Source organism: Ovis aries, chromosome 22 (assembly GCF_016772045.2).
Source record: "Ovis aries strain OAR_USU_Benz2616 breed Rambouillet chromosome 22, ARS-UI_Ramb_v3.0, whole genome shotgun sequence".
Taxonomy (NCBI): domain Eukaryota; kingdom Metazoa; phylum Chordata; class Mammalia; order Artiodactyla; family Bovidae; genus Ovis; species Ovis aries.
Window position 1 is genome coordinate 14,505,752 of NC_056075.1, and position 27,644 is coordinate 14,533,395.

The 27,644-nt window shown below is 45.3% G+C and overlaps 1 protein-coding gene across 10 annotated transcripts in view; it reads right to left on the bottom strand.

The window, feature by feature from the left end:
• MYOF (myoferlin) overlaps positions 1-27,644 on the bottom strand; it is a 177,935-nt gene that overhangs the window by 93,177 nt on the left and 57,114 nt on the right. For 7 of the 10 annotated variants that reach the window (XM_060405019.1, XM_004020039.5, XM_012102565.4 and 4 more), the window contains 10 exons: positions 14,643-14,809; positions 13,574-13,702; positions 8,747-8,809; positions 8,612-8,662; positions 7,436-7,466; positions 6,851-6,966; positions 6,101-6,227; positions 4,018-4,121; positions 1,208-1,276; positions 1,071-1,114 (listed from right to left, as the gene is read on the bottom strand). In XM_060405019.1, coding sequence (XP_060261002.1) covers positions 1,071-1,114; positions 1,208-1,276; positions 4,018-4,121; positions 6,101-6,227; positions 6,851-6,966; positions 7,436-7,466; positions 8,612-8,662; positions 8,747-8,809; positions 13,574-13,702; positions 14,643-14,809 — 901 coding nt within the window. Of the gene's footprint in view, positions 1-1,070; positions 1,115-1,207; positions 1,277-4,017; positions 4,122-6,100; positions 6,228-6,850; positions 6,967-7,435; positions 7,467-8,611; positions 8,663-8,746; positions 8,810-13,573; positions 13,703-14,642; positions 14,810-15,774; positions 21,979-27,644 lie in introns of those variants that run through there. The other 3 variants (XM_060405021.1, XM_060405022.1, XM_060405020.1) reach the window with 1 other exon arrangement.

Below are 27,644 nucleotides of genomic sequence, written 5' to 3' on the forward strand. Positions count from 1 at the left end.
GCCCCTGGAGCACCTTTGGGGTGTCAACTGAGGGTCCAAGTGACTTAAAACAAGCTCACACTCATTGGAAGGGGCATTTTGTCCTCAGGCCCCCTCATGGACCTCGATGAGCTATGATGCGGTTACTGAACAAAATAAAACCTTCTCTCCTCCTCCCAAAGTGTCCTGTTACCATAGTGCCAAGAGGGAACTAACATGGAAGTCAAATACATTTAGCCAAAGGAAAAATCAGGGCCAGACAGGTTGGAAACCCAACCGACTCTGAGTGACTGTGGGCAAGTCACCTGACCTCTCTGAGCCTCAGTCTTCATCTGCAAAATGAACTAATAATAGTCTCCATTCCATAGGGGTCCTCTAAAGAGTAAATGGAATAGTCTAGGGAAGGCAAGAGGCACAGCACCTGCCACCAGTAGTGCTCAGAACACAGCGGCTAACATCATAATAAACACTGAAGATGGTGGTGCTGGTCGTGACGATGCCAGCACCAGTGATGATGCTATTTATCTTTTCTACTCTCGGGGAGCTGAGGGCTGCCAACTGAATGCCCCATCCAACTAGAGTACACCCAAGAATAGCCTCATTATGGCTGATCATTGCTAGGATGTTGGTCTAGTATGAAGTCCATCAGAAATTTTCAACATATTTTCTTTGCATTCAGTCACATAGGAAGCTCTCTCCAATTTCCCTTCTAACAATGACAGAGAACAGCTCTCAATGTTTTGATTGATTCTTGCCTAGAAATAGTTAACTCCATTTCTGAAGTCTATTTTGGACAGCCTAATAGTATTTAAAGCCTTAATTTCTTATCTTGTTTCTTTCTTATATTCAGATCATTTTTCCTTTCTTTTGTTCATGAGCAGTTGAACCAAGATATCCAAAGCTTTTCTGCAACAGCTACTGTTATTATTTTTAAAGAAAACACCTGATTCCAGGAGCAGTGTACCACTTCTGTCTGGAAGCAAAGCAAATATCCTGAAAAGTAAGGGTTATACCATCTAAAGTGAAGTTTCTCCAAATCCAAATATTTATTTCTCCAATTTGCAATTAGACACAAGTCTTTTTTAACTCACCAGTCATAGATTGTCAGTTTTATTTTTTCACACACTGAAGGAAACTGTTAAAAGAGAAAAAAGGTAGTTATTTCTCAACTTATTCAGTAACTACTAGAGTATTCTTACTTTTTTTCTAAAAGAAAAGATAGCCAAACCTTGATCTGAAGATTAACGACTTGATTCCACTCGGGGTTTGCATTTTTCTCAATTATATTTGTGCAAACCTGTAAAATCATCAAAACAGAGTAGGTATTCAAGTTTCTAATTGTGTAAAGTTTGTAACATATGCATGGTGGATTATGAGTCTGGCATACTCATGTTACAGACTTGGGCACTCAGTTGCGTCCGACTCTTTGCGACCCCATGGAATATACAGTCCATGGAATTCTCCAGGCCAGAATACTGAAGTGGGTGCTGCTGCTAAGTCGCTTCAGTCGTGTCCAACCCTGTGCGACCCCAGAGACGGCAGCCCACCAGGCTCCCCCGTCCCTGGGATTCTCCAGGCAAGAACACTGGAGTGGATTGCCATTTCCTTCTCCAGTGCATGAAAGTGAAAAGTGAAAGTCAAGTTGCTCAGTCATGTCCGACTCTTCATGACCCCATGGACTGCAGCCTACCAGGCTCCTCCGCCCATGGGATTTTCCAGGCAAGAGTACTGGAGTGGGGTGCCATTGCCTTCTCCGACTGAAGTGGGTAGCCATTCCCTTTTTCAGGGGATCTTCCCAACCCAGGAATCAAACCCAGGTCCCGCACACTGCAGACAGATTCTTTACCAGCTGAGCCACCAGGGAAGCCCATAGACTTGATAACTTCATTAAAGTTTTCTTAATAACAATTTGGCAAAATAGGACATGGATTTAGTATACTGATCTTTGCTTCTTCTGTGCACTAAGAGCTAGTTTCAAATTGCCAAATTTTAATATTGGATTAGCCTAACGATGCAAGAGTTGCTATTTAGTGAGCACTTGTGGTTTAGTTGTTAAGTGGTACCCAGCTCTTTTGCGACCCCACAGATTGTAGCCCACCAGGCTCCTCTGTCCATGGGATTTCCCAGCCAAGAAAACTGCAGTGGGTTGCTATTTCCTTCTCCAGGGAATCTTCCCAACCCAGGGATCGAACCCAGGTCTCCTGCACTGGCAAGTGGACACTTGCTATCATACTGTCTGATACACATCTCTTCACTAAAATATCCAAACATCTTTTGATCCTGCCCACCAGCCCTTCTCCCTGCTCCCCAAGCTAGCTGCTGTCTTTCCATTGTTGTTCGCAGGGGTGTTCAGATTTGAACCAGAGTTAGTCACAACCCCTCTCTTTCCTTCACGTGCCTCATCCAATCCATCAGAAAATGCTGACATCCCTATTTTCATCTGATCTTGCCCCAGATGCCTGTGGTTGGTTCCTCTCCTGCCTCCTCACTTTCATCTCATTCCCCGTGTAGCATCTTCAGTCAGTTCCCAGGCGTACTTAGAATACTAAGTCCTGATTCATCCTCTGGCTGATAAAGCCCTGCCTTCCCACCTCACCTCATCTCCCTTGCTTGCTCCACCCCAGCCATGTTGGCATTCATCCACTGTGAACGTATCTCCTCCTGGGGTCTTTACATCTGCTCTTCCTTCTGCCTGGAAGCCCTCCCCTTGCCAATATCTCTGCATTTTCCAGGCCGCTGTTCAAATGTCACTTCCTCCAAGATATCCCACTTGATAAACTAACTGGAAACCCCTCCAAACACCCTGCACCCATCACTTCTCGTCCTGCTTTATTTTCTGCTTAGTACTCAGCACTAACTGAAATTACACAACTTTTTATTTGCTTGCTTATTGTTGTCCCTTCTATCACACAGTAAGCTCCATGAGAGTAAAGACTGCTCTACTCACTTCCTTATCTCCAACGTGAGGGACAGTATCTGATACTTGGCAGGCTCCCACTGTTTACTTATTGAATTAATTAACTCTTTCAACAATCCTACGAGATTATCCTTATCCTCATATGTAATTCAGGAAATTGAGACTCAGAGGTTAAAGAATTTGACTTCACTTGCTATGGAGTGAGGTGAAGTCTGAATTTAAATCTGGCCTCGTTTAGCTCCAGAACTGAGACTTTTTCTGCCATCTCCCACTGACTCTCCTGGGACATAGCCCTGTGTGTGTTGCCAAAGCTCACTTTCACATACACATGGTTCCAATATGTAGTAGATGCTACTTCCTCACGCCTAGAACTGACTGTGGTACACTGTTATTCTACTATGGAATCCCACTCTACAATCTTTGAACATCTTTGTAGGTAAAAGTGGTAGTTACAGGTGTTCTTACACCAAGAGTCCCTCAGCTCTCATCAGAGGACTGAGATGGGTTCCCTTGCCAGACTCTCCAGTTTCTGCAGCTCATTGGAACATGGCAGTGGAGGGTAGGGTGGGTAAGAAACATGATAGAAATGGGCACCTGGGTAGTGGAGGCTCTCCTCTACACAGCGGTCCCTAATCTTTTTGGCATCAGGGACCAGTTTTGTAAAAGACAATTTTTCCCATGGACGGGGGATGGAAATGGCTTCAGGATGGTTCAAGTGCATTACATTTATTGTGTACTTTTTTCTATTGTTATTACATTAGCTCCACTTCAGATCGCCAGGCATTAGATTTCAGAGGGTGGGAACTCCTGCCACATTGACCAGGGATCACTGTTGCTGGTTAGGGACTTTGCCTACGAGTAAGATAACGCTGGGGCCTGGGAATCGTTTCTACTCTTACAAAAGACCACATCTTTCTAATCTGAGTCCGGCATACTTTCCACTCCAAAATAAACCTCTAAGATGTCTGACATGTTCAGAGTCTGATAATCTGTGTTCCTGCACAGTGCCCAGGTCATCAGGGGGCTACTTAAAAAAGAATAAGCAGGAAATCAGCCCAAGGAAAGCACAGTGATTTAAATACATGTTTCTAGAGGCATCTACATTGAGATCAAATACAAACCTTTTTTCCGGCAAAGGAAACTTCTACAAAAGGGTCCACTAGGTTCTTCTTATCAGCGATGCCTCCAAATATTTCCTTTACTGTCTGTGAGAAGGCATCATCCACTGGAAAGAACACATCACAGAAGAAATCAAATCTGATTCTCTTGAGAACAGAAATCACTCAGCAAAATTAAAAATTGTCTCCTGTATGGAAAAACCATTGCAACGAGAATCATTCTGAAAAGTGGCAAGTACCAGCGGGACTGGATTGCAGAAATCCTTTGTCTTAGTTGAAAGAAAAAACAAGTTCTCCCCACAAAATTTAAAAATTAATGGGAGCGTCTCAGAAAAAAAAAATCAATAAATTACTATGTTGAGAATCAATCACTTATTGAGGAAACCAATAGAATAAACAAGTCCATCCAAACAGGGTAATTCAAAAACTGAGGCCTAGTTGTGATTTGGAAAATGTTCTTTAGGTCAACATATAGGCCTCATCTTTTCTTGAGTAACTCCAGGAAATTTGGCATAATCATAATGTGTTTAATTCCCTACAAACAACAGATCTCTGTTTCAACAAACTTAGAAGTGAATAGATCTTGCACCGTTGGTGGGAATGTAGATTGATACAGCCACTATGGAGAAGAGTAAGGAAGTTGCTTATAAAACTAAAAACAGAACTACCATATGACCCAGCAATCCTACTACTGGGCACATACCCTGAAGAAAACCATAATTCAAAAAGATACATGTACCCCAAAGTTCACTGCAGCGCTATTTACAACAGCCAGGACATGGAAGCAACCTAAATGTTCACTGACAGATGGATGGATAAAGATGTGCTACATACGTACAACGGAATATTACTCAGCCATCAAAGGAAAGAAACTGGCTCATCTGTAGTGATGTGGATGAACCTAGTGTCTGTCAGAGTGAAGTCAGAAGAAGAAAAACAATTATCTTAACACATACATATGGAATCTAGAAAAATGATACTGATAAACCTATTTGCAGGGCAGGACTAGAGATGCAGACGTAGAGAATGGACTTGCAGACACAGCAGAGGAAGGGGAGAGTGGGTCAGAGAATAGCATTGATGTGCATATACTAACTACCATGTGTAAAATAGCTAGTGGGAAGCTGCTGTACGGCACAGGGAACTCAGCTCAGTGCCCTATGTTGACCTAGAGGGGTGGGGTGGGGGTGGGAGGGAGGCACAAGAGGCAGGGGATATATGTATACAGACAACTGATTCACTTTGTTATATGGCAGAAACTAACACGACATTGTAAGGTAACTATACTCCAATTTAAAAGAGTGAACAGAGTTCAGCTGAACAGGCCCAGTAGGTATTATAACGTGAGGTTTAATTTATTTACTTCGTTTAAGATATTTCCGAGGGAAAGATGGTCTGGGGAGTCATTAGAGGGTAGGGGTTCCTGGAAAAGTAGCAAATCCTGAAGAGCGCCATGGTCTGTACAGCCCATGCCTCCTGAGGATGAGGGAGAGGGTGCTATGTCCCAGGGCCCAGCAGGGAGCAGGCACACCAGGCAAGGCAGAGAGGATGCCAGGTCCTTAGCAAGGACAGGCGAGCAACTAGATTAGCCTCTATGAATGGAATCACTCTAAGTAATTCTCTTAAATGCACCCAATCTCCTAATACAATAGTGACAGACTTCTAGTTATTGGCACTTACAACTTTGGCCCAGCCATTTTTAATACTCTGATAGTAAATACATTTATCTGTTTATAGAACTTCAGTTTCATTTGGGATGAAAGGAGTTGGCAACGCTGACCGCTGACCTCTGTTTGGAATCCTTTAGAATAAGGGGGAGGTGTGGAACCCAGTAGAGAGAAAGAGCAGAGACGAATGGGTCAAAGGCTCCATAAGGGCCATGGGTCAGGGAGCAACAGGCTGCCCCATGAATCTGCTTAGGTAGTTTTCAATAGGGCCAGAACGAATGAAAATAACTCTATGAAGGCCTTTAAGAAGGAAGACATATGGCAGGGAGCACCGACACTATTTGGAGTATGATTACTTTTATCACATGTAATCATGCAGGCAACTGACAATCCTGGGGCTGGATTAAATCAATACATACTCTGGGGGATATCCTCCGCTCTGTAGATCTTCAGCAGGAAGGTCACCCACCGCAGGGCAATGCCAGCAGGGAGTAACAAGTTACTTTCCACGTCATCACTGTCATTATCACGATCTTGTTTCTCAGGCTATTGGGGACACATGGTGGCAAATTATACACATAGGAAAGCAGCACTTCAAGAGGCCAAATTTGTGCTTGTTAAAATAAAGCCAATCATAACTGTTTACATTAGGATTTCCTGTGTTTTGAGCTTAGGAGTTAAGCATCAATTCAACCTCAAAACTGCCCTACAAAATCAATGCTCATGTTTCTTTGACCAATACACTACAAGGAAATAATGTGTCCTTTTTAACCTTCTAAGCACTAAGTAGAGAGACAGTTACTGAAGCTCTTTTACTTTCTTTCTGGCTACTGGCTTGCTGCCCAGTTTTCTAGAATAACAACTGTCCTCTTAGGTAGCAATGCCTCATTCTGCAATGGAGCCAGGTTCTGTAGATGCAGTGATGTGGGGAACTCTTAAAAACATGCATATCTTTACTGAATGAAAGACCTGCTCACAGACACAAGGAAGGAGCTAAGTGAGCTGGAATAATAATTCTGTTGTGAAGAAAATAAAAATTCCAGAAAGTTGGAGGAATTGGAGGATTGGGGTTGTTGACTGGAAGCTCTGTTCCATTTCACAATGACTGGTGCCCATTTGCTTAACTCTGGGTCCTTTTAAACGTAGAGGACCGAGAATTTGGAGCTTACAGGAGGCTCGTCTCCGGTTCCCAGGACAAACATGCTGACTTTCATGTAGCCTTTAGCACCCGAGCTGGCATCTTCAGGGTCATTGAGGAGAAGCCATTTCCTCATGACAGCGTGACCTAAAATAAAGAATGTGTATAAGGACAGGAATACTACAGAGAAGCTGACAGGTCCGTGATTCCATCTGCAGTAAGATAACCATGTGTTTCCTCCAGTGTGTCTTCAGGACGGGCCATACAGCCCAGATGAAGCTCCATTCTAATGCTCTCTCCTTCACACTGACTCTCCACCCACATCCTGCCCTGGGGTGACTGAACAAGACTCTCTTAAGCTCTAGTCACTGATTCTATAATTTGATTTTGATAAGGTTAAAGTAGCCTCACAGAACAGAGAAATTATCTATTTGTTTCTATCAGGATGATTGCCATTAGATTATAAAAAAAGACACCCATACTAAACTGCTATCATAATTCCCACTGGGTGTAGCCTTTCATTTTCTCAGTCAAGAAAACATCATTTTTTATTCTTTGATCCCTCAAATTTTCTTGATTCCAAGAGTCTTCAAGTTCATGGGAAAACGTTACTTACCAGGTTCATCATAAACAAATCCAACATCGATCTGGGAAAAAATAATGTAAAATAGTTCAAACAAATTTTACAATCCGCTCAGTCACTGCTAGAATCTATCATTATTATTACACTTTAAAAAATAAGGCTTTTGACTAGACAACTTGCTTTAAGACCCACCATTTCCATCTTACTGTCTCTGCATATCCGATGCCTCCTCTGAGGTGTGACACAAAGAAGGCTCGCAATGCATCATTTTGAATGAATGGGCTAGTCTCACAGCTGGAGGAGACATAGTGACCAGTGTGGCCTGGTTTGCGTGGGACTTTCCAGTAGCATAGAAGTCTCACATTCTGAGGAAACCCTCAGAGCCAAGCAAACCTGGGCCACGGTCACCATATGGGATGACTTATTGAGTATTCCTCCACCTTTTCCTCCAGTTAATTCTAATACTAACAGACCCTTTGATTGGGCACTCCAATGCACCAAGAGCTAGGTGCTTTATATATTGTATCTCACCTCATTTTCACAATAATCCCATCTTACAGATGAAGAAAGTAAGCACCAGAGAGGTTTACAAGTGGCTAGTTAATGGCAGAGTATGAACTGACCCAAATCATCTTCTAAGACTTGCTTCAAGAAGCAGCCCATTCCATGTGGAATAGCTAAGGCACAAGAAGTCTTTATCAGTAAGTCCAGTGTGAACTGCTCGGAAAAGCACCTTGATTCTCTTCCCTGGTTTGGCTTGCCTGTCATACACCAGATTTACAATAACTGACTCAGTAGATAGAACTCTGGGCTACTGGCAAGTGGAGCGGGGTAATGGGCTTCTTGCCACAGGCAAGTACTCTTCCCTCTGTAGGAGTGCACTGGGCTTCCAGCCACAACAGGAACTCTGTGAAGGGCCCTGGTATGGCAGCTCCCAGGCACCTTGCCCTTGGACTAAGTCGGGACTAACTGCTAAGTGCTATACTTTGGAAGTTGACTAGACTCCAGCCAGAGGACACTCAACTGGCTTCTTGACCCCACAGCATTTGTGTCTGGCTTTCAGCAATAATCATGGCATCAATGCCTTACATATAACCTTATGAATGTCACCAAGATGGGTACCCTGAGTCCTGGCCAGGAACCAGATTCCTCATCAAGAAAGCGCCCATTTTTGACCCAAGTTGAATGAAACAGACAGTGGACACCCACCTTAAACTCCCCCATCAGAGAATCTGCCCGCAGAGAATGGGAATTGTAAACCTGGAAGAAAGGAGAGTGGTGAGAAGATCACCAGCTTCACCTGGCAGCAGTGAGCACTACCCTCCTACTCCGTGGCCCCCTTACCCGAATGCTGATGATCTCATCCATCAGTTCAGAAGGAGTCAGGTGGACATTGTAGAAAAATAACTGTTGGAACAAAAAAGGAAAATGTTTGAATGTCAACAGGGATGGATTGAGGTTTAGTGGGATCTGACGCTAAAATTTGAGGGGCCTTCCTAAAAAATATACAAGATACAACCTCAAATTAGGTGTGACTGCGTGAACCTACTGCAGGATCTCGGAAAAGGCTCTGAAGCTTAAGCCTCATGAGCTTCAAGGTAAACTATATATCAGAAAAGGGTTAAGTAACAATTGTGCATAGCGTTTATTTAACTAAATAGAATTGTTCATTTGGTACCAGATATCTAGTAGGTAGGGCTTCCCAGGTGGTGCTAGTTGGTGAAGAACCTGCCTGCCAATGCAGGAGACATAAGAGACGTGGGTATGATCCCTGGGTTGGGAAGATCCCCTGGAGGAGGGCATGGCAACCCACTCCAGTATTCTTGCTTGGAGAATCCCATGAACAGAGGAGCCTGGAGGGCTATAGGACATAGGGTCACACAGAATTGGAAATGATTGAAGTGATTTAGCCTCTAGTAGCTAACTGAAGATCAAGGTTATTTCATGTGCTTAGGGCTTGCATGATCTGGAGAGGTGAGGTTAATTTTCTTCCATTTTTAGTGCTATTATCTGGAAAAAGCAAGAGTTCCAGAAAAACATCTATTTCTGCTTTACTGAGTATGCCAAAGCCTTTGACTGTGTGGATCACAAGAAACTGTGGAAAATTCTAAAAGAGATGGGACCACCTAACCTGCCTCTTGAGAAATCTGTATGCAGGTCAGGAAGCAACAGTTAGAACTGGACATGGAACAACAGCCTGGTTCCAAATAGGAAAAGGAGTACGTCAAGGCTGTATATTGTCACCCTGCTTACTTAACTTCTATGCAGAGTACATCATGAGAAACGCTGGACTGGAAGAAACACAAGCTGGAATCAAGATTGCCGGGAGAAATATCAATCACCTCAGATATGCAGATGACAACACCCTTATGGCAGAAAGTGAAGAGGAACTCAAAAGCCTCTTGATGAAAGTGAAAGAGGAGAGTGAAAAAGTTGGCTTAAAGCTCAACATTCAGAAAACGAAGATCATGGCATCCGGTCCCATCACTTCATGGAAAATAGATGGGGAAACAATGAAGAGAGTGACTGACTTTATTTTGGGGGGCTCCAAAATCACTGCAGATGGTGACTGCAGCCATGAAATTCAAAAAGACGCTTACTCCTTGAAAGTAAAGTTATGACCAACCTAGATAGCATATTCAAAAGCAGAGACGTTACTTTGCCGACTAAGGTCCGTCTAGTCAAGGCTATGGTTTTCCTGTGGTCATGTATGGATGTGAGAGCTGGACTGTGAAGAAGGCTGAGTGCCGAAGAATTGATCTTTCGAACTGTGGTGTTGGAGAAGACTCTTGAGAGTCCCTTGGACTGCAAGGAGATCCAACCAGTCCATTCTGAAGGAGATCAGCCCTGGGATTTCTTTGGAAGGAATGATGCTAAAGCTGAAGCTCCAGTACTTTGGCCACCTCATGCGAAGAGTTGACTCATTGGAAAAGACTCTGATGCTGGGAGGGATTGGGGGCAGGAGGAGAAGGGGACGACCGAGGATGAGATGGCTGGATGGCATCACGGACTCAATGGACGTGAGTCTGAGTGAACTCCGGGAGATGGTGATGGACAGGGAGGCCTGGCGTGCTGCGATTCATGGGGTCGCAAAGAGTCGGACATGACTGATCGACTGAACTGAACTGAATGTTGCTCTTTCTAACAAAATACTTGTAAAGCCAACTCTACTCATTAGATACTGTTAGTGCCTTAGTAGAGTCAGTATGGACCACATTTTAACTCGTTGTAACAGCTAAGTTTAAGAAGGTTGACTCTTGGAAGACGAAAATTGGGTATGTAGAGGTTTTACCATAAAGTCAAAGTTTTATGTGCCAATAGACTTTAATCCTAAGAGAGAAAGCCAGAGCATTTATTTAAACTGAGACTTTTTTCTCCTACATTTTCCTTAGAAATATTTAAAATTTATTTTAAATAAAAATGAAAAGAAAAAAATGAAATGTAAAAAAATGAAAGAATCATTGCTATAATTTTGGGACACTGGCTTTTGGCTTTATCACTCTCTTTTTTGAACTCAACTATCTGGAAGAAGGTTCTAGATAATGCAATACTTCACTCCTTAAAAGTGCATTTGCTATGGCTGAGTCCCTTTGCTGTTCACCTGAAACTATCATAACATTATTAACTGGCTATACCCCAATATAAAATAAAAAGTTCAAAAGAAAAAAAAATAAATAAATAAATAAAAGCAATCACCAGTGGCAGGGGAGGGGATTATTTCCCAAAAGTAAAAAACAATAAAAGATTATTTTCAAAAAGTAAAAAAATTGGCACTCATCTCTGAAGAGCAAGAACATATTTTTATATAATGGACCAAGGAGATCAAACCAGTCAATCCTAAAGGAAATCAACCCTGAATATTCATTGGAAGGATAATGCTGAAACTGAAGCTCCAATACTTTGGCCACCTGACTCACTGGAAATGAGCTGACTCACTGGAAATGACCCTGATGCTGGGAAAGACTGAAGGCAAAAGGAGAAGGGGACAGCAGAGGTTGAGGTCACAGAGGATGAGATGGTTAGATAGCATCTCTGATTCAATAGACATGAATTTGAGCAAACTCCAAGAGACAGGAAAGGACAGGCGTGCTGCAGTCCATGGGGTCACAAAGAGTCAGACACACCTTAGTGACTGAACAGCAACAACATTATTATCACACCCAAAAAATTTAACACGTAACAGTCAATTTTCAAATTCTTACACTTGTTCTGAAAAAAATTTTTAGCTTTTCTTTTAAAATCTAGGATTCATTCGAGGATCTGATATTGTATGTGGTTTTTGTACCTCTCAAGTCTCCTTTTATCTAGAACGGTACTCCTCGCTTATTTTTGTTATTTATTTCTAGCAAGACCAGTTGCTTTGCAGAATATCTTACAATTTAGATTCAAGTTGACCACTGGACAAGAAATAACACAAGTGATGCCGATTACTTCCATTATATCACATCAGGACACACGTGTCCATTTGTCCCTTGGTGATACCAAGTTGAATCGCTTGGTTAAAAATGTGTATGTAAACTAGGGATTTTTTCGTAAAATCTTTTTATTGATTTATGAATTGGTCTGTTTAGAAGCTCAGTTATTTGATTCTTCCCTTTAGCTGAGAAATCTAATTTCAAAAGTATTCATTAAAATGGTAAGCTCTGAGGTGGACTTCCTATAGAGTAGTTGAGTAAGTGTCCCGCATTATAAATGTAGGGTAAGGGAGTTAGAGAAGGCAAGGTTCGGAAAAAGAAAGAGACCGCACTTTACAGGAACAGATCACCTTTAATGAGGAGAGAAGGGGCAGCAGTCAGATTAGTGAGCTGCTGCACTAATCCAAGAAAAGAGTAAGTATATACAGGCGTATATGTGGAAATGTACTGTCTTAAGGGGGCCTGTTCTTCTCCAAGGTTGTTTGGAGTGGTTATCTCTTAAACACTTGGGGCAAGGAATTCTGGAGATAGGCCAGAGGCTGGACTGGCTGGAGCTGGGCATAATCAACCTTAATGGCCATTTTTTCTCTGCGGGTGAGAGAGTTCTTTGTTTTCTTAGAATGGTGGAGAGGACTGGGAGGGGAGTTTTAACTCCAGGCTACTTTGAGATGTGTAAATTTCCTTCAATACACACTTGGATGGGTCCTATATTTTGTCCCATATTTTGTCCTTCCTGCAACCGTGTCTCCTCCCCCAACATGACTTTCACCCAGCCTTCCCTGAAGTCCACTTCCAGCGCCCCGTCTCTAAATGCACCCACCTCTCATGTTAGCTTTGACACTACCTGCCTGCTGGTGTCTGTGATTCATCTAAGGAAAAGCCCGAAGTGAGAAGAAAATGGAGCCTCTGAAAAGCTGGGGGCCAAGTTGAACATAGGGAAACAACCAGGAGCACCACACAGAAAAAAAACCCGTTCCTTTTGTGAACAGAGAAAAAAAGAACCAGCACCAGGGCTGGGATTACAAAATGTTGGGAACTAAGAGGAACTGTGAGAGGAAGCTGTGGTAGGAAATGCCTGGCCTCAGAGATCACAGCATGAGGCCCCAGGAATCTCAGAAACGTGGCTCCTCGGCAGAGTACGGCTGGCATGTGAAAAATTCTCCAAATTTATCATATCTCTTCACAGTCCTAAATGTGGAATTTCATGGCGTTGAAGACAACTGTCAAGGTGTTCAGCATTTTTGAAGAGTGTTGCAGAAGAGGTCATCAGAACAGGCTATAACTCATTATGGAGGAAAAAACCCTTTCTGCTCATAATTGCTTCTTCTAACCTGTGTTGTTTTTATAGTCAAGTAGGTTTTGACACCTTTATAAAGTTGGGTTACTTAAGTCACATGGAGTCACCCCTCAGAGACATTTGCTAATTAAAAAGCACAAAGGCAGGTCCTAAGTATTCTGTGTGGACCATGGTAAGAGGCGCAAAGACCCATTTGGAAGGTCTTCCTCCAGAAGTCGTTGTAAAACCATCAGAAAGACACCGGGCTTCTCTGAGAACCAATAATGAAACAGGCCATGTGATTCCAAGACCCCAGGGGTTCTTAGCACAGAATGTTTAAGGCTGGAACTTTGTCCTCTGTGTACAGTTGAGTCTGCACAGGTGGTCCTCTCCCACTTGGGACTGTAGAGAAGTGGGTGGAAGCTGAGAAGGTACACATAAATAAAACAGACACACAAGGACATGCATTTGCCCGTTTACCTCATCAAAAAATGGATTGTTCCCTCGCTTGATTCTCGTTCGGTGTGTCTGGCCACAGACGTGGACTTTGACCACAGGCTTGATGTTGTTGCCACTTAACTGCCGGCCCTCAATCACTCGGACCCGGATCTGCAAGTACAGAAGGGGAGTCGTCACTGAACCTTTCCCAGCATGACGTGTAAGAGAATCCACAGGTGTCACCTTGGCTCATTCACCTGTAAGGACCACTGAAACCAGGCCAGCGCAGCTCTGCAATGTACTGGTGCTCAAGGAGCGTCCACCTGCGCCCATTCTCGTGATGGGAACTGGGGTCAGGCTGCCAAAACCAAGAGCAGTCATGGGCTTGCAGTAGTCTAGAACTGGCCTGGGAAAGCGAAGGGCAGGGTGGAGGCTGCTGCCCACAGTCAGCCTCCTACCTGGTCTTCCTGATCCCTGGGAAGGTCCTAAGGTACTAACACCCTCCATGGCTATCTCCCAAGGAAGGTACTAAGGTACTAACACCCTCCATGGCTATCTCCCAAGGAAGGTACTAAGGTACTAACACCCTCCATGGCTATCTCCCAAGGAAGCAGCCAGAGCTGTGAGAAAACACAGTACCAGTGCTTCCACTGCTTGATTAGCTCTTGGGGCTCCCTGGCAGCTCAGATGGGAGAGAGTCTGCCTGCAGTGTGGGAGATCCAGGTTTGATCCCCAGGTTGGAAAGATCCCCTGGAGAAGGGAATGGCAACCCACTCCAGTATTCTTGCCTGGAGAACCCCACGAACAGAGAAGCCTGGTGGGCTACAGTCCATGGGGTCACAAAAAGTCAGACATGACTAACTCTCTCACTTCCCACTACCAAAGGGAATGTTATTTCTCTGAAGAGCCTCATCCGGATTGACAACATTTACTGCTGCTTGCAGAAGAAAGATGGGGAGCTCTTCTCATTGACTTTATGCCCTTACATCCCTTTTTACTGGTTAAGCCACTGCCCATAGGCAGAAGCTCTTCTAACACCACCACAGTTGCCAGAAGCTGGACAACACGGTGTTGGTACAACAGGGATGTGGGGCCCTGGGGCTGCTCCTACCTGGAAGTCCTGTGGCTTGTGAGACAGCATGCGTCGGCTGCTCTTCGCTTTCGTGAGCCTCCGGGCAAGGTGAGCTTCCGACACGGTTCCTCCTGGCCCCCTGGGCCCTGGGCCCCTGACCGGACTGTCCAACCTGTCCTCATCACCTCCATCTTCCTCCTCGTCTCCTAAAATACCAAAAAGGGATGCATTCAGAGACAGTCCTCATCCTGTATGAGTCTCAACATTCCAGAGAGTTTTCCCTGCTGCTGAGGCAGCAGGTGAGGGAGACGCTTCTTGGTGACAGTGACTTGGGACAAGCTGTGACTCAGATACAGATTCTTTAGGCAAATGTGTTCACGTGCACAACAGCATTCATTCAGGCTGTCTTCAAGGCGACTAGGAGAATGCCAGAGGCCACGGGGAGCGTGAGGAGAGGAGATGGTACGAATGGACCCAGGCAGACCATCACTCACTTCTGATCTGGGAACCAACTTGAGGTCAGGGGTCTGCCTGTGGTTAGGACGGTGATGTGTGGAAATGCCAGGGAAATTGAAGACTTGCTGGGGAGACTTCCACTCCGCCCTTCCCACTGCAGGCCTTTTCTCTAGAACTTTCCTCGTGAGGTCTTGCACTGTCTCCTTTCTGCCTGAGTTTCCTGATTTTGAATGCCCTCTCCACCCTCATGGTAGATGAGAAACTGGCTCCAGTTTCCTGCCAAGCAGACTGAGGTGGTCATCATACTCTCGCTCCACCCTCCCACCTGTCCCCTAGCTTCCCTTCACACTCAGTGGGGAAAACACGGTTCGAGTGAACCCCCTCCCGTCCCTGAGACCCCACTTTCTTTTGATTCTTTGAGGACCCTCTAAATGGTCCCCCTTTCAAGTACCTCCAGTGGCTCCTCCCCCATAGGGACCTTCCCTCTGCCTTCAAATATGCACGGATCTTTCTCTCCTATAAATAACAAGCATCAACTCTGTCTTCCATGTTTCCTCATTTTATTACTCACAAACTTTTTAAAACTCAGTAACAAACCTCAGTTGTTTTTTCCTTAATACACAGAAAGTTTAAACTCCTGGTAACCTATACAATATAAGACTAGAAGACCAAATAACTACCTTGTCTAAAAAACACCAGCATTTGTACTCCCTACCTTTGGATCCCAAATCTCCTCCTTTACTGATGATCCCGTATGGAAATGGTAGGAGACAGTTTCCATATGGAGTCATCTGCCAGTCACTCACATCATAGTATGAATTAGTTCCATCCAACTGCCCTGTAGCATGGCTCTTAAAGCTTGGGCCTTGGAGTCATGCTGTCTGCGTGGGAATTCCAGTTTTGAGCTATGTGACTCTGAGTAGTCTCTTAATCTGTTTCAGTTTCTTCGTTGGTAAAAAGGGGGAACTAATGGTATTTACCACAAGGTTATTGTAAAGATTGCAATACAGTGCACTTTAATACAGTGCCTGGCACAAAACAGCACCCAACAAAGTAATCTCTTTTTTTTTTTCTTTAAACTTTTATTGAGAAGCCAGTTTTATTGGAGCACTTCCTCAAGAGCAGTAATGGGGTAGGGAAGGCAGGCAGTCAGTGAGCAGCACGGGGGACCGGGCACAGAGTGAGAAACGTTCAACCACAAGGAAGTAAAGGGTCTCCCCAGCGTTTAGCCCAGGAGGAACATTCCTCCTCACCACCCCTCCATTCATGCTCGTCCCATCCGAGTCTGGCTCGTGTTCCACAAAGACCAACCACGACCTCTCCTCGCTAAGCTCAGGACCCTTTCCCAAATGCTCGTGCTTTACCTTCCATGGCATTGGACACTGGGGATCACACAGACTTCTGTGAATTGAGAAGCTCTCCTCCTGGCCCTTTCCAGGGTCTTCCGAGGCCCCCCTCTTTGTCTCCAGTCCATCAAGCGTGCCTTCCCACTCTGCTCCTCTGCTCTCCGCTTCTTTGACCCACATTCTCTGGAGCCACACCTCAGTCTTCCAAGAAGTCACAAACTCACAGAATTTTGATAAGAACGGACCTTAAAGACCTTCAATCCAGGGACTTCCCTGGTGGTTCAGGAGCTAAGAATCTACCTGCCAATGCAGGGGACACAGGTTCAATCCCTGGTTCTGGAAGATTCCACATCCCATGGAGCAACTAAGACTATATGCCACAACTACTCAGCCTGTGCCCTAAAGCCCGTGCTCTGCAACAAGGGAAGTCACCGCAGCAGAAGCCCATGCTCCACAACTTGAGTGGCCCCTGCTTGCTGCTGAAGGAGGAAACAGAACCAGGCTCTGTCTTGAAAGCAGGACTCCATCTTGGGCTGGACTGTGGACTTTGAGCTCTATGCTCGGTATCTATGGAAATGACATACCAACTAGAAAACCAGGCCCCTAGAAGGAAGAGCCCCAGGGCTCATACCTAGACTCTCCATCCCTAAAAGAATACCCTAATTATCTGTGTAACCGAATAGAATCATACATTCTATTATGCTTATTGGGGTATGACCACAGGCCTATTGATAATTGTCCACTGTTAACTACCTGGGCTTAAGGCATGTGAATCACAGGTTAACTTTGATTGTATCTTTCTTTTCCTTTGCTGAGACTAGTTTCAGGGAATCTGGGGAGGTGGGTCTGGGCACGTATACTTAGGGTATATAAGGTTTTCACAAGAACTGGTAGGGGTCCTTGGCTAAGAGGAGACTCTGCCTTGGGCCTGCTGGTGTAATGAACTGCAGTCCACTATCTGCACTGTCCCTCTGAGTTGAGTTTGTTTCCCGAAATGCGTGGCTACAACACTGCAACTAGAGAAAGCTCACACAGCAACAAAGACCCAGTGCAGTCAAAAATAACCACGTAAAAGAAACGAGAAAAAGCAAGAGCATAAAGATTTAAGAAAAAAAAATTTTTTTTTCCCAAAAAAAGATCTTCAATCCAACCTGCCTCTCACCCTGTTTTACAGGTAGAAAAACTGAGGTCCAGAAAGCAGAGACAACTTGTTACATTATTAAGCACTTAGCTAAAACCAAGACCACATCCTTGTTCTCCCTCACTGGTTTATGAATGGATCTAGCAAAGGCAATGCTTTCTTGCTGGGTCCTCAACATCTTTGTCAGGACACCAGGAAACCCCAGAGAAGCCACAGGTGAAGGATGGCTACCTCTGCTCTCTACACAAGAATCTGGGCCTCTTCTTCCCTATCCTTTTTAATTTTTTTTCCCAAAAAAACATTTTATCTCTATAATTGCTAATTTTACTTACAATTTTTGGCAACATTAAAACAGTAAATTTTATCTGAAAGAAAAAGCAAAACAGACAAGGAAACTCAAAGGACAATAACAAAACAGTAATCTAATCAACATACTTGTAAACAAAACAAACTGACATTGCCTTAAAAAATACAGAGGTTATCAACAGAAAAACAGAACTCCTGAAAGAACTATCTTTCACCTGCAGGCACAGAAACTGACTCAAGGTAACTCAGTTCTAAGAGAGAAGCAAAACCCTTGATGATTATCTCTTCCCAGCTTTTTGAAACACGGGCCTTGCTTTTTCCTCAAGCAAATTCCATTTCCTCCCAACCCAAAGAGTTTGCAACTGCAGTTCTCCTTCCTGGAATGCTCTTCCTCTGGGCCTGCAGGGCTTGCTACCTGCTTAATTGTTTGACATTTCCTTTGATCTATCCGGTGTCAGCACTGTTAATTCACACAATGAAATCTCCAACCCTCTTTTTATCCTCCTTCTCCTTAAAGGCACTTTAAGTTTCCACACTATTCGTCCCTCTCCAGTCTAAATTTCCTAGGTTTGGGACTTCCCTGGCAGTCTAGTGGTTAAGACTCTGTGCTCCCAATACAGGGTGCATGGGTTTGATCCCTGGTCAGGGAACTAAGATCTCGCAGTTTGCATAGCACTGCTGCTGTTGCTGCTAAGTCACTTCAGTCGTGTCCGACTCTGCGCGACCCCATAGATGGCAGCCCACCAGGCTCCCCCATCCCTGGGATTCTCCAGGCAAGAATACTGGAGCGGGTTGCAATTTCCTTCTCCAGTGCAGGAAAGTGAAAAGTGAAAGTGAATTCGCTCAGTCGTGTCCAACTCTTCGAGACCCCATGGACTACCCTACCAGGCTCCCCTGTCCACAGGATTTCCCAGGCAAGAGTACTGGAATGGGTTGCCATTGCCTTCTCCATTGCATAGCACAGCCAAAAGAAATACAATAAAGTAAATTTCCTAGATTTCCTTCTTCCCTGTTCTTAAAGAAGCATCAAAAGAAGGGCTTGCCTGCTGCCTGGATCCAAGTTCTCAGGATGCCCTTCCTACTGTTCTCCACCAGGTGGGCTCCTCACCTCCCTCAAGTTCCAGATGAAATAGTCTCGGTCCGTCCCACCCATCCCCACCAGGTGGAGAGAATCCCCCTTCTCCTGTTAGCACACAAAGTTCTATCCTGTCCTCACCACATGATCTTGCATCTGTTAGACTGTGGGCCTCCTACTACCATCCACTATTCAGAAGCAGGGGGCTTGCCCTTCTCTTCTTTGTACCTGCCCCGTGCTGGACACAGTCCCTCCTTGTCCACAGCAGGGGCTTGATGAATGTGGAATGAGGACATCGTGACCCTTACTCCAGCTTTCTGGTATCGTTCTCCAGCAGTTTGGCAAAGTTCCCACTCAGAGCTCAGGCAAGAGCACCCTGTGGCTAGGGGTTGCCCCTCTCAAACCTGGCTCCAGCCTTAGGGAAGCCGGGAGGGTCAGGCTCCCCTTGTGCAAACCTGTTTCAGACTGGGCAAAGGCTGGGCCACATGGCTTTAAGTTTCCTCCATCTAAGATAAGGGCTTCCCTGGTGGCTTGGTGGTAAAGAATCCACCTGCCAATGCTGAAGACATGTGAAATGTGGGTTTAACCCCTGGGTTGTGAAGAACCCCTGAAGGAGGAAATGGCAACCTACTCCAGTATTCTTGCTGGGAAAAATCCCATGGACAGAGGGGCCTGGTGGGCTCTAGTCCATGGGGTCCCAAAGAGTCAGACAGGACTGTGCACGCACACATCAACTAAGATGAATGTCCTTGGGCCATCCTGGGCCCAAAAAGGATTTCCTCCCTGCTGTGGACTGTTCCATTTGGGGTTGGTGGTTATTTACGGCAGTTGTTGCTGTTGTTCAGTCACTCAGTCATGTCCAGCTCTTTGGGACCTCATGGACTGCAGCACGCCAGGTTTCCCTGTCCTTCCCTATCTCCCAGAATTTGCTCAAACTCATGTCCACTGAGTTGATGATGCCATCCAACCTTCTTCTCCTGCCCCCGATCTTTCCCAGCATCAGAGTCTTTTCCAATGAGTTGGCTCTTCTCATCAGGTGGCCAAAGTATTGGAGCTTTAGCTTCAGTCCTTCCAATGAATAGTCAGGGTTGATTTCTTTTAGGATTGACTGGTTTGATCTTGCAATCCAAGAGATGCTCTAGACTCTTCTCCAGCACTACAGTTTGAAAGCATCAATTCTTCAGCACTCATCCTTCTTTATGGTCCAGCTCTTACATCTGCACATGACTACTGGAAAAACTGTAGTTTTGACTATATGAACTTTTGTAGGCAAAGTGATGTCTCTGCTTTTTAATATGCTGTCTAGGTTTGCCGTAGCTTTTCTTCCAAAGAGCAAACGTCTTAATTTCATGGCTGTGGTCACTGCCCGCAGTGATTTTGGAGCCCAAGAAAATAAAATCTGTCACTGTTTCCATTGTTTATGGCAGAAGAAGCGGTAAATCATAGCCCTTTGCAGTGGTGGGCTCTGAACAAGCCCTAATCACTAACCTCTTGATGGATGCTCCAGAAAGAGACTGCAGGAGACAAACAGCCAATTTATTCTGGAAACACCTTCTGCTAGTCAGACTTCAGGTTGAAAGGAAGGATCAGCGGGAAACTGCACCAGGTGATCCCTACCACCTGCATCTCTGAGTAGCAGAAGAAGGTTTATTTGGACAGGAAATCGCCCCTTTATGTGGGGGGGGGAACTGCACAAGATTAAACAATGCTGACACCCTAAGTGTTCCACAAAGAAGGACCAGGGCCCTTAGGGCACTGCCAAACTTCACACAGCACAAGCTGTTTCATTACCCAGCCTGAGCCGCTGTGCTGGCGTGCCCTGTACCGAGACCCAGGCGTACGCTGAAGAATGGCCAAGAGGATCTACAAAGTATGAGTGTTTCATAACCACAGGGAGTAGCAGTAAGTTAGGAACTGCTGACTGAATAGGAAGTTGCTGGTGGTAATGGATTCCTAGGGCTGCTGTAACCAACTAGCACAAACTGAGTGGCTTAAAACAACTGAAATTTATTCTGAGAGACCCAAATCCCCAGGTTCCAAAACCAAGGTGTTGGCAGGGCCACGCTCCCTCAGAAGCCTCTAGAGAAAAGTCCTTCCCTGCCTCTTACTAGTGGGTGGCTGCTGGCCTGTCCCTTGGCTGTACCGCTCCAGTCTCTGCCTGCTCCCCCATGTGTCCAGGGGCCCTCACCTTTTCTCACAGGATACCAGTCATTGACTATAGGGTCCAGTCTATTTAAGGATGACTTCATTTTAACAGACTACATTCTGGAAAGGCCCTGTTCCCCAGTAGTTCATATTCCGAGGCTCTGTGTAGACTGGAACTGGGGAGCGGGGGACACTGTTCGGCCCACCACACTGGCCATCCCCCAGATCTTTCCAGTTTGCTCCTTCTGGCACTCCAGTCCATAGTCGGCAGCCACACAGCTGCCACAGGCTATGGGCCACACCATGTGCCCTGCTCCCACTTCCTTCATGCCCTTGCTTTTCTCCCAACCCCTTAGGTTATGGGATCTAACATGGCAACCATGCCTCTAGGTGCCCCTCAGTCCCTCCCTTGATCGTATTTACCTGGTTCATTTGACTCTCCACTGACTACACTCATTCACAAAGATAACTGAACTTAGACACACACCTTACTGACTAATGCCAGTTTAATTTCATAATCTCAATCCTTCCGCGGACTCACAGGATCGACCAGGTATTGTACCACGTTTCCAAGGCATCTACCTCCAAACTGTCCTAAATCTTGGTTTGAGATGGCCATTGATTGGCCAAGAAAGTCAAATCCCTCTACCCTTTCGAACTCCCACCTACTTTTACCTTGAAAGTGTCCAATGCTCTGTCCTCCTCACCATCAACTAATGACCTTACTTCTTATTTCACAGAGAAAACAGGCAATCAGAGTGACCAGGACCATCCTGACCAGCAAGTACCTTTATCCAAACACTTCCCATGCCTCTCATCTTTTCCACCTATGCACTTATTGGGTCACCATCCCAGCTAATCTTCTTTCATTCCTTAATGGAGACTCCTTTCTATATGAATTTTTTTTTTTTTGGTCAATATTTACTATTTCCTGTTCCTAAACACAGCAACCTTGTTTTCCAGAGTCCTAGAATGTCAGTCTCTGCCTGTGATATTAACTATGCTTCTCATGACAAGGTCTTGTTAAATGGTGGTACTGGTTAAGGCAGAATTATCCTGGGCAAAAGATCACTGCAAAATCAGGACCAAGAGTTGGTATGATACAATCAGTGAAAGTTTAAAAGTATGAAGCAGAACAGGAGAGACTAAATTTTTAAGCAGGAAAATATTTTGAAGATGACATGCTGATTTATGTGGAATGTTGAATAATAACTTTTCTGGGTATCCAACATGCTAGAATAAATGTCTACATTCAAGCATGAGCAATTCATTTCTCTCCACTCTGGTTTTTGGGGTAAATCACTATATAGGCCCTGAGAATCTTATGGAATAGTTCCAATACATTGACCAAAGCAAAGGTACCATAGAAAGGTCTGCAACTGAACAGTGATACAAACATGGGCTTGCAGGCAAAGTCTGGCAGCATCTGCCTTTGATCGATGGATGCTGTATGCCCATCTAGGAAATGCTGCCCAAGAGCTCTGAGTCCAAACAAGATAACATTAACCAGATTAAAATGCTCAACTCTTGGGCTTCTCGACGTGAGCTCCAAAACTGGCCTTCAGGGGCTTTCCTGGTGATCCAGTGGCTAAGACTCCATACTCCCAATGCAGGGGGCCTGGATCCAATCTCAGGTCAGGGAACTAGATCTCACATGCTGCAACTAAGAGTTCATAGGCCGCAACTAAAGATCCTGCAAGCCACAAGGAAGACTGACGATCCAGAGGGACATAACTAAGACATGGTGCAGCCAAACACATTACTGAAATGAACAATATTTAAAAAACAAAAACAATATCAGCCTTCATCAGGATCTCCTGGAAGTTCCTGTTAACCATACAGACTGGGGGGACTGCACTTCAGATCAACTAAACTAGAGTCTCTGAAGCTAGGTCCTGGAAATCTGTACATTTAAAGATTTCCCCTGATGATTTTACTGTGTCTAAAATTTAAGAACCATCTGTTTATTATGATCAGTTTGACTTTCCTAAATATCCTCAGTGGGAGAAATAGTCTAATACAATCAATTTGCTGGACAAAGCCAATTAGAGACCCAATCATGGAAAGAGTGCCTACAATTGATGTTCTAACACATCGGTCGTGTTTCAGGGCAGCTCTGAACAACTAGTCCCTTGTCCAGAAAGTTTTCCATGGATCCTCAAGTTCTATTCATCCTCAGTCTGGGGGCTTCCCTGGTGGCTCAGTGGTAAAGAATCCGCCGGCCAATGTGAAGTGGTAAAGAATTCACCTCCCCGGTCCAGGAAGATCCCACATGCCACGGAGCAACTAAGACCGTGTGCCACACCTATTAAGCCTGAGCTCTAGAGAGCCTGGGAGTTGCAACCACTGAGCCCACTTGCCCCAAAGCCCGTGCTCTGCAGCAAGGGAAGCCACTGCAATGAGAAGCCTGCACACCAAAACTAGAAAGTAGCCCCCACTTGCCACAACTAGAGAAAAACCCACGCAGCAACAAAGACCAGCACAGCCAACAGTTGTTTTCTAATTTAAAATAAATATTCCATTAAAAAAAAAAAAAGATCCTCAGTCTGGGACTCCTAGACCTCAGGAACATGCTTCCCTTTTATTATCCTCTGAATGTATCAGTCACTTTGGCCTATACTCTGATGTTCACCAAAATGCCCTTCTTGACCAAAAATTTAAACCATATATATTACTCATCCACCATTCACTCATTCATTCATTCACCCAAACAACTGAGCATTTATTGAACAATTATGGTTTTCCAAGTGCTGTACTAAGTCATAAAGATACACAGTTGAAATATAGCTGAAAAAGTATTTTCTCTAAGAAATTGTTTCCCATGTAATAATTAGCTTAGTCTTCCCTTGAGGAATTTATTATATTTAGCTCTAATCTACAATTATATCTTATCTTTGTACTGAAACACAAGCTCCTTGGTGGCAAATAATACCTTTCTCTCTTCTGCATGCTCCACAGACAGGTATCAGTAAATGTTTTCTGAACTGGACTAAATTTAATTTCAAGCAAAATGACTTTGGCATCTGTGGAATGAAATGAATTTGAAGCAGCCAAGTCTAGCTACTTTTTATTTTTTTGCACTGCTAGCACTGAAGGATGTACACTTTTAACAGACTGTTCTTCAAAAATGGATGTGAGATTTTAAAAATAGTTTATTCTGGCCATGGGAATGTAGGCTCCAGTCAAATTAAATGACATCTGGCAAACCAAGCCAGCAAAATAACAAATTTTCAGAAGGTCAAGCCTGTGGTCAAGCCTGTGGTCTGAGTCAGCCCACCCCTCTGTCATAGGAACAGTCTCGAGAGGCATGCAAAGAAAAGTGGACTTTTTGACACCACACATGTTCAGTTAAGCCACCAAGGCCCCAGGGTATGCAGCCTTTGTCATTCTGACACTAAGAGCTCAAGAAAGCCTTCCTTAAAAATGAACCTCTTAAAGAATTCCCTGATTGTCCCAAGTTCTGGCTCATTTCCTATCTCTATCCAGCAGTATCAGATATTAAAAAGAATTTATGAAGCAGATCTTGGCCACCAGCCACAGAACCTGCTAGGAGTCAGCTTCCTCAGAGGATGGGAGACTCAGTCCATTAGCATTTTTGGAGCTCAGTGCTGCCCAGACAACCCATGAGGAAAAGGAGCCTCGGGCAAAGGGAGTCTGGATCTAAGGGTTTTCTCCCCAGTGAGTTTAAAAGTTCAATAGTTGGTGCTTTTCTCATTGCTAAGGAAGCAGCCTCTGCTCCAGGGAAATGGCATGTTTTCTGAGCTTGGGCTCACAAGGGTCTGTCTCAGGAGATGGGACCTCTGCCTATACTCCCAACAGCTTGGTAAACTGCTTATTCTCAAAATCTTCCTGGTCCACTAAGTCACAATCCGTTTTTTTTTTTTTTTCCAGATATTTAACAAGAAAGCACTTAGTCATCTCAGTGTGACTCAGATCATTCTTTTCTAATAGCTCTGCTTTTTAGAAGAAACAATTTGAATGTTCATAAAGACTGAGCTCATGACTACAAGTCATCCAGAATTATTTTTTGTAATAATAAAAATAAAGACCACATTCATGTAGGACTTACTCTATGACAGGCACTGGGCTGAGTGCTTTCTATGCATTATCTCATTTAATCTTTGCAGCCACATCATGATGTACTACTATGTTCCTCACCTTACAGTAAAAGAAAACAGAGATTCAGAAAGGCTAATGACGTAACCAAGGTAACATGGCTAATTAACAACAGACACAGAATCCAACCTAGACCAGTCTGACTCCGAAACCCTTGCTGTTATCCACAATGTTATACCTTCAGGAAAAGTCTTGTCTCCAAACCTGGCTGAAAGTTCCTGGAGAGCAGAAGCTGTATCTTAAAGAATTTACCACCCTCAGCACTGCAGCAGCTGCTGCTGCTGCCGCTGCTAAGTCACTTCAGTCATGTCTGACTCTGTGCGACCCCATAGACAGCAGCCCACCAGGCTTCCCCGTCCCTGGGATTCTTTAGGCAAGAACACTGGAGTGGGTTGCCATTTCCTTCTCCAATGCATCAAAGTGAAAAGTGAAAGTGAAGTAGTTCAGTCGTGTCCGACTCTTCACGACCCCATGGACGGCAGCAGGCCCAGGGGAAAGGGTATCACAAAAGGGCCCATTATCGTGGCTCTTGAAATGGAATAAAGACAATGAAACTGCCTTTTATCTACCAGTATACAGGGGCTTCCCTGGTGGCTCAGACCGTGAAGAATTCACCTGCAATGAGGGAGACCCAGGTTCAATCCCTGGGTCGGGAAGATCTGGAGAAGGGAGTGGCTTCACCCCATTATTACGGCTCCACTAAATACTGGCTCTGCTCCAGCATTCTCGCCTGGAGAATTCCATGGACAGGGGAGTCTGCAAACAGTCAGACATGACTGAGCCAATTTCACTTTCACTTTCACTATACAGGGCTGAATAGTGTCCTCTCAAAAGTCATGCCCATCTGTAACCTCAGAATGTGACCTTGTTTGGAATAGGGGATTGCAGGGGTAATCAAGTTAACCGGAGATCACACTGGATTAGGGTGGACTGAATCCAATGCCTGGTGTCCAAATAAGATGAGAAATTTGGACACGGACACACAGAGAGCACCATGTGAGAGTGAGACACCAGGGAGAACATGATGTGATGATAGGTGGGGACTGGAGTGATCTGTCTACAAGCCACGGGACACCAAGAGCTGGCAGCAACCACCAGAAGCTGGGACAGAAACACGGAACAGAGTCCTTAGAGGGAACCCACCATTGGACACTTTGATTCCAGCCATCTAGGCTCCAGAACTAGAGAGGACACATTTCCACTGGTCGAGCCACCAGTTTGTGGTACCTTATTACAGCAGCCTTAGGAAACTGAGAAACAGGAAACAGGAAGTGGCTTAGGGGAAATATCAGGGTAAGAAAAGGCACCCTGGTTCTCCCAATTCAGTGGCTCCAGCAGACAGCCCACCAGTTGGGGGTGCCTGTTTTGGGCCAAAAAGTACCCACTGTCCCTCCCAGGCCAGAGCAAATGCTGATGACTGCAGGCATCGGTGGAGGCGGCGGGAAGGAAATGGGTTGGGCCACTTGGGCCATCCCCTCATGGATCGCTGCTCAGGACCCCACTCTTTCCTCCGTGGTGCACCTGTCATCACTGCTGTGACAGCAAAGGGAGGCACAGATGTTCCTGAGCCACTGCCAGGCCCGTGTGAGGCCGAGAGAGTTAGAGGACCAAGCAGCTTGCCCGAGGTACCACTGGCAAGAGGGTGAGTGCATTGCTGATGTGTTGGCGTCCTTATAAGAGGTAAGGGGCTATGTCAGTCATAACTGTCTCTGAGGAGGAAGGAGCCAGGTAACTAACGCTGAACACACAACTGCCGGGTCAATAAATAGGTCCAAACCATAACAGTGAGCCATCTGCAGGGTGGGTACGTGGGGGCAATGGCTGGGATGAGGCTGAGGCAGACAGAAAGTCACACAGGAAGGGGACAGACGCTACGAGGCAGGAAAGGAGGTGCTGCTGCCGAGAAAACCCCTCAGGTGGTCAAAGCGCTGAGTTCTGAGACATGCAGAGAACAAAGGTCCTGAGAGCCAAGACTGGCAGGAACCAGGGTTTCGGCGCCCCTCCAGGAAGGAGAATGTCCAGGTGGCAGTGAGTGTGGCGGGGTGAGTGGGCCCTCCCTTCCTGGGGTGCACAGCAAGGCTGGGGAGATGGGGGCGTCTGGTGACACACCTTTGGGCAGAAGAAGGCAGAGAGAGACGTGAAGCATCATGTCACCCTGCAAAGACATCAGGAGGAGGTCGGACTCCGCTGTGTGAAAGGCCTGACTGTCTTATAGATGTCCATCCGCCTGCAGCCCCAAATTTACCCTGAGGCCCAACCCCATCCAGAGCAGCACCCTGAATGACCCACAACCCACGTCCAAGAACAAGGAGCACAAGGTGGGTTGTGCAGCCAGAAGCACTTGGTTAAAGGAGAGAGGGGCTATTAGGAGGTGGGAAGGGGTTGGGCCAAGGGGGAGAGAGGGGTTCCAACCCGTGAGACAGGCGACTGAGTGCACAGCCTGGTGATGGCACATT